The sequence below is a fragment of the Cannabis sativa genome, chromosome 3, assembly GCF_029168945.1.
Source record: "Cannabis sativa cultivar Pink pepper isolate KNU-18-1 chromosome 3, ASM2916894v1, whole genome shotgun sequence".
Classification (NCBI taxonomy): domain Eukaryota; kingdom Viridiplantae; phylum Streptophyta; class Magnoliopsida; order Rosales; family Cannabaceae; genus Cannabis; species Cannabis sativa.
The window spans coordinates 2,588,039-2,599,075 of NC_083603.1; the positions used below are offsets into that span (position 1 = coordinate 2,588,039).

Consider the following 11,037-nt stretch of genomic DNA (forward strand, 5'->3'; position numbering starts at 1 on the left):
GCTTGTAATATAATTATAATATATATACGTGGGAATTGAGATATTTTAACTATTAATTGGTGAGTGAGTGGTGCCATATCAACACCAACCATATATATATATATTTATATGATTAGATATGAATACGTTACTTCATTATATAATACATATAATCTCAAATGTATATATACATTATGTTATAGAATATGAAGCTTCCATATGGACGTTCTCCAACAGCTTTTATATATATATTGTTTTGAAATGAATGTATAGGAAAATTGGTTCACATGTAATCTAATTAATTGCCACCAACAAATATATCATATATATATAACAACATGCGTATATATCTTAATCTTACTACTACCCTACCATGTAAAAACGAATAAGTCTTGTTTATATAAAATATAATAAATTAATTAATAAATATTAATTCTTTTGTTTTTGTATTTGTGTAATTAGTGGTTACAACTCATATATACATGTATATAAAATATATATGTTGCTTCTCAATCTTATTAAAGACGATGTTCATGTAGTACCTTATAATTAGTTATCCATTCCCCATCTCTATCTCTATATAAATATATATTTGATATTTGTATATAGATGAAGAAGATCAGAAGAAGTAGGTGTATTGATCATTGTATTAATAATATTATATTATCAAAATATAAAAAGTGGCTACCACATCACATAACATAGGGATGGGGTGCTCCCTTTATAGATTACTTATATAAATTATATTATTACTTTATCTATAGGACTACACATTGATTTAACTTGTTTTGACCATAATTTTTTTTTTTTTTTTTTTCATTTTGGATGTTTTTTAACTAGTTAGAAAATAAATATATCATATATATAAATAAAATAACATGTTTTCAAAAAAAAAAAATAAAATAAAATAACAAGAATATAATATAAAAACACATAAAACAAACTGTAATTTATGTAAATAAAATTTTAAAAACTGTAAAAATATTTGAAATTCCGTATAATCGTACTTTTGTAAATTTTGTATTGTTTTTGTGTATTTTTGAAATAATCCCAAACAGATATCGTTATGTGAGAAGATTGTTGATAAAAACACGAAAAGAGAGAGGGGAACGGCCCAATGTATGGGCCTTATGAAACTGAAGCTCATTATGGGCCGGCTGGCCTGTAAGAAAATTGTTGATAAAAACACGAACCAAAAGAGAGAGGGGAACTTCCCAATGTATGGGCCTTAAGAAACTGAAGATCATTATGGGCTAAGCGGCCCCAATAGCGAGTAACCAAATACGACGTCGTTCTACAATGAGATTAGAAAAATAAAAAAACGAAAAGAGAGAGAGAGAGAGAGGGGACAGGGGAGTGATCTGCTCCGACGGTGTTGACGAGTTTAAAACGCAGATCTCAATGATCTCAAATCCAACGGTGAGGATTCGTCTTCCGAATCATCAGAGAAAATATCAAAACAAACAAATATACCTTTACTTTCTCTATTCTCTCTCTCTCTCTCTCTCTCTCTCTCTCTCTCTCTTCGTTTCTCTTCCACAGAAAATTTCAACGCCGGCCGGTGCTGGAGGTGGTGGTGGTGGCGTAGCTTGCGTCTCCTCAGATCTGAATCCTCTCTCTCCTGATCTATCTGGTAACGCCTCATACTTCCTTCATCTTCAATTTTTATGTTTTCCATTTCCTTCGAATGAATTAATTAATCAATTTGAGTGTTTTTTATATGTTAGAGCAAGTTATATATATTTGAAATCGCCATGGCTGCTCCGCCTGCAAGAGCTCGAGCTGATTACGATTATCTCATAAAACTTCTCCTGATCGGCGACAGCGGTACCATTTTTATTTTTCTTTTTAATTTCAGTTAAAATCTATTAATTTGGGGCTAAATGTTATTGTATTTATCTGATTTGATGTTGTTTTTTATGGACTGTAATGTAATTGTAAATTAGTTTCGATTGATTATAAAATGTTTCTTTAATTTGTTAAACTTTGAACTATTTATGGAAACTGTATGAATCTAGTCGTCATCATCATGCAACTACCTTAGTGACATTGTTTGTTGAAATGGTATTATTATTGGGATAATGCTGGTTTAGTTTGATTTGATGGGACTTTTTTCAGTTTTTTTATTATTATTGTTGAAATCTATTAATTTGGGGCTAAATGTAATTGTATTAGATTTCATTTGATTTGATGTTGTTTTTTAAGGACTGTAATGTAATGGTATAGTTTATTACTCATTGGATGTTACATTTAACTGTAATTGTAAATTAGTTTCGATTGATCATAAAATGCTCTTCAATTTATGAACCAAGCCTTGCTTTTGTTGAACTTTGAAACTATTTATGGAAACTGTATGTCTCTAGTCATCATCATCATCATGCAACTACCTGAGTCACATTGTTTGTTCAAATGGTATTATTTTTGGGATATGTTGGTTTAGTTTGATTTGATGGGACTTTTTTCTAAACTATTTTGATGAGATGAGACAAGAGTCACTATACATGTTTGTTGTGGGTTCTGAATCAGTTTATTTTGTTGTGTTGTGCTTTACCTGTCTTCGGGATGGGGTGGTAACATTGCAGGTGTGGGTAAGAGTTGCCTTCTTCTGCGTTTCTCTGATGGGTCCTTCACAACCAGCTTTATTACAACCATTGGGTAGGGTGTTTTAATATTTGTAATTTTGTAGTCCTTTTCCTCTCTCCTTTTCCTTATTTTTCTTTAAATTAAATTCAGTTTTCACTAATATGGACTTTATTTTATAACAGCATTGATTTCAAGATAAGGACCATTGAGCTTGATGGAAAACGTATCAAATTGCAAATCTGGGATACTGCTGGTCAGGAACGGTTTCGAACTATTACAACTGGTTAGTATCTAACTCGTTGAATATGTGAGAGCTTCATAGTTTTTCATTAGCTGTATACTCCGGTTGTTAAGTGAAATATGTGACCTACTGGTCTTAGAAATCTAAAGATAAATAGGCTTTCTCATCAATTGAATAAGAAGAACACTAATGTGAATTGGCGTTTTGTTCAAACAATATCAAAGTGAATATTTGATTATAGTGACCTACCGGTCTTAGAACTCTAGAGATTAATAGTCTTTCTCTTCAATTGAAATTGAATAAAAGGAAAACCAATGTGAGTTGATGTTTTGTTCAAACAATATCAAAATTAAGATTTGATTATAGTGTTGTAAGGAAAAGATAATAATTGGGGGATAAATCTTTTTTTATTGATCTATTTATTCATTGTGACGAATTTATCAAAATCTATCCTTCTGTCAATTTATAAGTTGGATGTTTCCTCAAGAATTTCTCGCCCTTTTTTTGCAGCTTATTACCGTGGAGCCATGGGTATTTTGCTCGTGTATGACGTCACTGATGAGTCATCTTTCAACAGTAATATACTATTTCATGCTTTTATCATTTGTCAGATCTGCTGTTTTTTTATAAAAATGTGTGACAACTGGCTATTGTTTCATGGTATTACAACTACTTGCAACAGTAAGCAGTGTGTTTTGCTGTGCCGTTGTATCTAATCCGATTTCTTCCTGTTTTTAGACATCAGGAATTGGATTCGTAATATCGAACAACATGCTTCTGACAATGTTAATAAGATTCTTGTGGGCAACAAAGCTGATATGGATGAAAGCAAAAGGGTTTGCTCTCCTCTCGCATTATCTATACATTATGTTATATGGCGGTGATTGTGAATGTTGTCTTGATTCATACCCTTTTTTCAGGCTGTCCCCACTTCTAAGGGCCAAGCCCTTGCTGATGAATATGGCATTAAATTTTTCGAGACTGTAAGTAGTTACCTTTTTTCTACAGACGGTTCCACCGTCTATCAAATTTTTACACTTCATTACAAATGCTGAAACGTACCCGTTTGTTGCAGAGTGCTAAAACAAATTTAAACGTGGAGGAGGTTTTCTTTTCAATAGCTAGGGATATCAAGCAAAGACTTGCCGATACCGACTCGAGGGCCGAGGTATGTGCAATCGGAATGCTTTTCATTTTTCAAATTAAACCATGTATTAGTTGCTAGACTTAGATACTGTTATTGAATGGTTGCAGCCACAGACAATCAAAATTAACCAACCGGATCAGGCAGGGGGTTCTGCCCAAGCCGCACAAAAATCATCTTGTTGCGGGTCTTAAGAGGCCAAGGAAATCGCGATTCGAAATGGTTAACTTTTCAAAAGCAACCATCTCCATGATCCATCCTTTGGCTGGAAAAAAGGAAAAACCTGATTTTGGTACCAACTATGTCACTGGCGATTGTATTGCTTTTCTCTATGTCATAATTCTAAAGTTAGTTTGGGTGTGAAAGGTAGACCAAGTATTTTCTTACCAAATTAATTACATATTATTAGTTCATTTTCTTTTCAACTTTTTTATTATATTATTATTGTTAATCTTTATTGAGCTTGGAAAAAGAGTATATATAAAAACCATTTCTTTTATGGTATATGATGAGTTGGGTGTGTTTAATGTATCTCAACTCTGATTTCAAAGTCTTTTTTAGTTTTTATATTTTTCTCGATCAAACCTAGAATTATCTTTTTGTTTTATAAATGAGATACTAATGTGGCAAAATTGTTTATTTGTATAAAAGCTTAAGTATAAACAATATGAAAAATAAACACATCTTGTTAAATATACAATGAAAGTTTAATGATAAATTCTGTGAAGACATCAAAGTTCAACTTTGAACTCTGAATAGCAAAAGTATTTCTAAATTATCAAAGGCATTACAAATGTGCCTTTTTTTTTATTGTCGAATTATGTTTATTTTTTGAAGTAATGAGATGTAGTCACATACCAAAATTACCAACAAAACTAACTGAAGCCTTGAGTTGAATATTCTTGTTATTGAAAAGAAAGTGATTCATGATAAGCTTGTTGTTTTGTTGAGTACATTGAAGGGTTTTATAAGGCCAATGGATTGTGTTATAGAGCTACTGATGGCTAGGTCGGTTATCGCTCGTAGGTGGGTGAAGTCTCCAATTGTGATGCTCGTTTCGATATTTCGAATGCTAGAGATGATTTTGGTGTAGTGTTGCGGGATTCTTTTGCTAGTGTTCGTTTTGGCTATGCTTATGGTAGATTCGGATTATCTCAATGTTATCAATGCTCTAAAAACTTATTTGGTTGATTGCTCATATTTAGATTGCATTATTAGAGATATTTTAGCTTATTGTTTATGTTCAAGTGATTTTTGTTTTGCTTATTGTCTTAGAATTACTAATAGTGTTGTTCACTTCTTGGCAAAACTATTTCTTTTTTTGAATGATTATTTTGTTTTGTAGTCGAGCTATGGTTATATTAGCTGTATTAATGCTTTTTTGCAGATCGATTCTTATTAATTAATGATATTGTTTTAACATTATTTTTTCTTTCACTGGGAATACTCACGAGGTTTTAATAAAATTAGTTTTCGTTTTAAAAAAATTAATTTATTAAAGTTAAATATTTAAATATTAATTTTGTGTATATTAATATATATTTTAAAAAATTATCGTTAGACAACTATATATATATATTCAACCTTAAAAAATTCTTGTTATTATTAATTTATAATTTTTTTTTTTTGAGTATTTTAAAATTTAAAGGATTAAACATAGCTCCTTAATCAAGTCCTGTGGGCTGATTGTCTCGCCAAGTTTTGTGGCACTTTAAGGAAAGTGGCTCCCTCTGTGGTTACTAGTTTAGTTTAAGTTCTTAATAAAGTCACTTAATTATCAAAAAAAAAAAAAGCATAACTCCTTAATGAATTTTTAATTATATTATTTGAGAGATTTACCATTATGTATTTTGTTTGATTTGCTTATTAATAGAAATTTTAATTTTTTCTTTTAAAAAAGAAAATCCTTTAAACCTTGTATCACCATATTGCTAAATTATTATTTGTTTATTCATTGTTAAAATTATAGATAAATAATTATTAATAGAAAAATAAGATTAACTAAACTTATGTCTATGTTGATAAGGTTATAAATGGATAACAAAATACATAATAATAATAATAAACAAAATTTGTATGTTCAAACAATAATTAAATAAATAATAATAATAAACAAAATTTGTTGTGAGAATATTGTCTTGCCATCTTATTATCCAAAGTAACCCAACAATGAGTAAGAATGTCAATATTAACAACATAACTAAATAAATAGAGTAATTTAGAGTGTAAATATTTAAATATATAGAATAATTTATATTGTAAATACTTAAATTTAATTTAATAATAATACTTCATTTATATTTTGTAACTTTTTTAGGTAAGTTATTATCCACATATTGATATATTAAAATAATTTTTAAATTAAAATTAAATTTTTTTTTAATAGTGTGAACCAATCAAAAATAATCATCAATTTAAACGACAACAATTAAACATAAATATTTATTTAACAACTACAATAAAATATGATTATTTATATAACAAATTTCTCAAATAAACATATAAGATCCAAATTGTTATTCAAGATTAAAATGAATTATTATTAGATTGCTAAATAAATAAATTAAATAATTCAGTAATGATTATGAATTAATTTATGTAATTATTATTTTCTAATAAACTCAATCATCATATTATTGATAGGGTTCAATTTCAATTCACATGCTTTTTTTTCCTCATTCTATTCCACAAACAATATTTCAACGACCGGCCGGTGGTGGTTGTCGTGGCGGTGACGGTGTCGTCTCCTTAGATCTGAATCCTCTATTTCCTCATCTATCTGGTAACGCCTCAAACTCTTTCCTCTTCAATTTACAATTTTCCATTTTTCTTTGATTTGAACGAATCAATTAATTTTCAGTGTTGTTTATGGTAGGACGACTCACCTATTTCGCATCGCCATGGCTGCTCCTCCCGCTAGAGCTAGAGCCGATTACGATTATCTCATAAAGCTTCTCCTTATCGGCGACAGCGGTACCAATTTTTTTTTTGGTTTCAGTTTATTAAATTTGGGGTTAAAATTTATTGTATTCAATTGAATTAGATTTGATGTATTTTTTTAAGGAATGTAATGTAGTGTTAGAGATTATTACTCATTGGATGATATGCTAATGCTCAATGATATGCTAATACTCATTGGATTATTACTCTTCAATTTATGAACCAATCCTTGCTTTTGTCTTGATAAAACTTTGAACTTTTTCAACTGACTGAGTCACAATGTTTGTTGAAAATGGTATTATTTGGATAATTTTGGTGTTGTTTGATGGTACTTTTCACTTTTCTTATAACCTAATGTGTATACAATCAGCCCCAGAATGAGATGAGATATGAAGTACCATACATGTTTGTTGTGGGTTCTGAATCAGCTCTGTTTTGTTTTGTTGTGTTGTGTTGTTATCTACATTGGGGATTTTGGGGGTGAATGACATTGCAGGTGTGGGTAAGAGTTGCCTTCTTTTGCGTTTCTCTGATGGGTCCTTCACAACCAGCTTTATTACAACCATTGGGTAAGGTGTTTTTAACATTTGTAGTCCCGTTTTTCCGCTCTCCTTTTCATTGTTCTTGTTTAAACTTAAGTCAGTTTTCACCAATATGGACTTTTTCTGTTTTAACAGCATTGATTTCAAGATAAGGACCATTGAGCTTGATGGAAAACGTATTAAATTGCAAATTTGGGATACTGCTGGTCAAGAGCGGTTTCGAACTATTACAACTGGTTAGTAATTTACTCATCATTGAAAATGTTAGAGCTTGATAGATTTCTGTTGGCTTTATACTCAAGAGTATTCTGTATTCTGCCCTCATTTGCAGCTTATTACCGAGGAGCTATGGGTATTTTGCTCGTGTACGACGTCACTGATGAGTCATCTTTTAACAGTAAGATACTATTTCATGCTTTTATTCATTGCAACAGTAAGCTGTGTGTTTTGCTGTGCTTCTATTTGTCGATGAATTGTAACTAATCTTATTTCTTCTTGTTTTTAGATATCAGGAATTGGATTCGTAATATTGAACAACATGCTTCAGACAATGTTAATAAGATTCTTGTGGGCAACAAAGCTGATATGGATGAAAGCAAAAGGGTTTGCTCTCCTCTCTCAATATCTATACGCTATGTGATATGGTGATTGTGAATGTTGTCTTGATTCGTACCCCTTTTTTCAGGCTGTCCCCACCTCGAAGGGTCAAGCTCTTGCTGACGAATATGGCATTAAATTTTTTGAGACAGTGAGTTGTTACTTTTTGCTACTAATGGTGGAACTGGTGATCAGATTTATTTTTTACTTTATTAAATTTGCTGAAACGTACTCATCGGTTGCAGAGTGCAAAAACAAATTTGAACGTGGAGGAGGTTTTCTTTTCAATAGCTAGGGATATCAAGCAAAGACTTGCAGATACCGATTCGAGAGTCGAGGTATGTGCCATTGGAATGCTTTTCAACTTTCAGATGAACATGTATGTATTAGTTGTTAGCATCATAGGGAGGGAGAGCCTTATTTACGTACTGTTATTGAACGGTTGCAGCCACAGACAATCAAAATTAACCAACCGGACCAGGCAGGGGGTTCTGCCCAAGCCGCGCCAAAATCATCTTGTTGTGGGTCTTAAGACCGCCAAGCAAATTGGGATTCAAAACGGGTAACTTTAGAAAGCAATCATTCATCCTTTCGGTTGGAAAAAAAACTGATTTTGGTACCAACTATGTCACTGGCGCTTGTATTGCTTTTCTCTTTGTCATAATTCTAAAGTTAGTTTGGGTGTGAAAGGTAGACCGAGTATTTTCTTATCAAATTAATTACATATTATTAGTTCATTTTCTTTTCAACTTATTATTAATGTTGTTTTTTTTTTTGTTGAGCTTGGGAAAAGAGTATATAAAAGCCTTTCCTTTTGTGGTATATGATGAGTTGGGAGAAGAGGCATTTTTGAGTGTTTCTCAACTCTGATTTCATTCAATGCATTCCTATGAAGTACTCACTTTATTTTCTTACTTTCAAACTTTTGCAATTGAAGATTAAAATTGATTAATCCTTACCCTTTTTAATAAATATATATATATATATATTTATAAATATACATATAAATGTTTAAAATGATCATGTTCAAAGCCTATGCATGTGGCAATATGGGATTGGTTGGGTTCTGCAAAGGCTTCAAATATAAAACATTTTTCTTAATATAACAATAAAAAGGAAATAAAAGTCTTAATTTATAAATTAAGATATTGTTTTGACAAATAATTTAGATAAAAGCTGAAATTGTATGCTAAAGGCAAAAATACACACCATTTTTTAATCACAACACACACCACTCATTCATTCAATGTAAAATCTTTTCAAGTCTTGTACTTTTTCCAAGTTACTTTTTGAGAAAGTTAATGATATTTTAGTATTCATATTTCATACTTGTTTGACCAAAGAGACAAGAAAAAGTTACCATTTTGTTTTTATAGTACCCAATGTGTCTCAATTTAGCATTTTAATTTAATTTAATAAAATAAAGTTAAATACTATTCATTAATTGTAATTTGAATCTTGGAGTTAAACAAGTGAATATGTATGTTAATATAAAAGTGAATTATTACATTGCTAACTAAATAAATGGAATCAGTTTGTAATCATAATTAATTTATGCTATGCTAAGTAGAGTGGATTAGATTAACAAAATAACATTATTAATGAACAAGACTCCCACCACAAATTACTCACAAATGAGCAAATAAAATCATTAATTGTATATATTGCTCGGAGCTCTTGTTCTTTTTCTAATCGTATTATTAGAAGGGATGCTCTCCCTTCTAATCTGATTTTGCTTTTGAACCAAGATTTGTTGAGTTAATAAAATTGGCTCCTTTTATTCAAAATAGAACACCCTTAGTAATATGTAATTATATAGTAATTATAGAGAGATAATCATATATGGGCACAAATTAAATTTTGTGATCAAATAGATTACGTATAGATAAACTACATTACTAGAAGAATAACCAAAATAATGGAAACATGCAAGATAAACTCCTCAACTCATCAAATAAACATGATATCAATTTAGTGGCATTGTGTGATAAATATTTATATTTAGAATAATATTTTATTATATATATTTTAAAATAAAAAAAAAAAAGAAAAGAAAGAAAGGAAGGAGAAAAGTTGTGGAGAATTGAAAAAGCAAAGCTGAAATGAAATGTATGTAATTGGTTAGAAAAAGAGGAATAGCTTTAATAATAGTATGAAAATGTGATCATTTCTTCATGGGATAGAAAGAGGCTTTAGAGATATGTTATGTTTTGTAATTATTGACTAGTAGTATTGTTTCATTCTATCTTATTATGATGTGACGTTGTATAATTGATTATTAGTTTTTATAATCTTTTATAAAGTAAAATAAATGAGATTTGATATTGAATTAGATCAGTAACGATATTATATCTCATAAGGATGCTAAACACTATAGATGCCCTTTAACATTTCTCTTCTATCTATCCAGGGCCAGCTCAAGAGTAGAACAACAAAAGTCTATACTCAGGCCCAAAAAATAATAAACAAAAATGCCCTAAATTCATATTTTTAAAATAACATATTTTGTATTTTTACTATTATTTATTAAAAAATAAAAATATTTTCTAAAAAAATACTTAATTTATCTTTTAAGAAACTAAAACAAAGATCCAATTATATTTTTAAAATACTATATTTTAAATTTTTACCACTATATATACAAAAAAACCATAAATTTTTCATATAAAAAAAGTTCAATTAGATTTTTTTAGCCCAAGATCCCCAATTGTCTTAAGACGGGTCATATCTATCTTTTTTATATATTTTTATGGTCATTACAAAATTTCATAGATTAAATTATATAAGACTCGGTACTTAAGTCTACCAACAACGATATGACATTTAAGAGGGTGCTAGACACTAGTAGTACCTTTTAGTATTGGATTCAATATTAAATTACACTAATAATAATATTACACTTGATAAAAATACTATATACCATAAGTACCCTTTAACATTTCTCTTCTATCTATTTATATATTTTTATGCTCATTTCAATATCTTGTAGAAAGCATTTTGTGCATTTGAAT

At 29.8% G+C, this 11,037-nt stretch overlaps 2 protein-coding genes and 1 long non-coding RNA gene across 4 annotated transcripts; 2 read left to right on the plus strand and 1 right to left on the minus strand.

Annotated features, from left to right (window-relative positions):
* The first annotated feature begins 1,311 nt into the window (after window positions 1–1,311).
* Window positions 1,312–4,451, plus strand: LOC133036322 (ras-related protein RABE1c). Its single transcript, XM_061112921.1, has 9 exons — window positions 1,312–1,612; window positions 1,707–1,806; window positions 2,562–2,634; window positions 2,745–2,845; window positions 3,314–3,379; window positions 3,542–3,639; window positions 3,724–3,786; window positions 3,879–3,971; window positions 4,058–4,451. Exons 2-9 carry the CDS (start codon window positions 1,734–1,736, stop codon window positions 4,139–4,141), a joined length of 651 nt encoding a protein of 216 aa, XP_060968904.1. The 5' UTR covers window positions 1,312–1,612; window positions 1,707–1,733; the 3' UTR covers window positions 4,142–4,451.
* LOC133036324 (uncharacterized) lies at window positions 3,881–8,922 on the minus strand. The gene is made up of 2 exons (XR_009686988.1): window positions 8,635–8,922; window positions 3,881–4,230 (listed from the first exon to the last, which is right to left on the minus strand). It is a non-coding gene; the product is annotated as an uncharacterized LOC133036324 (long non-coding RNA).
* Window positions 6,405–8,848, plus strand: LOC133036323 (ras-related protein RABE1c-like). 2 transcript variants are annotated; one of them, XM_061112923.1, is made up of 9 exons: window positions 6,405–6,729; window positions 6,823–6,920; window positions 7,384–7,456; window positions 7,565–7,665; window positions 7,761–7,826; window positions 7,935–8,032; window positions 8,115–8,177; window positions 8,272–8,364; window positions 8,475–8,848. In XM_061112923.1, exons 2-9 carry the CDS (start codon window positions 6,848–6,850, stop codon window positions 8,556–8,558), a joined length of 651 nt encoding a protein of 216 aa, XP_060968906.1. In that variant the 5' UTR covers window positions 6,405–6,729; window positions 6,823–6,847; the 3' UTR covers window positions 8,559–8,848. The 2 variants fall into 2 exon arrangements, with proteins under 2 accessions (XP_060968906.1, XP_060968905.1); XM_061112922.1 differs by having other exon boundaries at window positions 6,577–6,729; window positions 6,808–6,920.
* Window positions 8,923–11,037: the final 2,115 nt, after the last annotated feature.

Excerpts from the sequence above, each read along its gene's own strand:
- LOC133036322 (XM_061112921.1), top strand. The coding sequence starts at position 1,734 with ATGGCTGCTCCGCCTGCAAGAGCTCGAGCTGATTACGATTATCTCATA. Across the intron at positions 1,807-2,561 it reads TCTCCTGATCGGCGACAGCG|GTGTGGGTAAGAGTTGCCTT; the intron begins GTACCATTTTTA and ends GTAACATTGCAG. Across the intron at positions 3,380-3,541 it reads TGATGAGTCATCTTTCAACA|ACATCAGGAATTGGATTCGT; the intron begins GTAATATACTAT and ends TCCTGTTTTTAG.
- LOC133036323 (XM_061112923.1), top strand. The coding sequence starts at position 6,848 with ATGGCTGCTCCTCCCGCTAGAGCTAGAGCCGATTACGATTATCTCATA. Across the intron at positions 7,457-7,564 it reads AGCTTTATTACAACCATTGG|CATTGATTTCAAGATAAGGA; the intron begins GTAAGGTGTTTT and ends CTGTTTTAACAG. Across the intron at positions 8,178-8,271 it reads GCATTAAATTTTTTGAGACA|AGTGCAAAAACAAATTTGAA; the intron begins GTGAGTTGTTAC and ends CATCGGTTGCAG.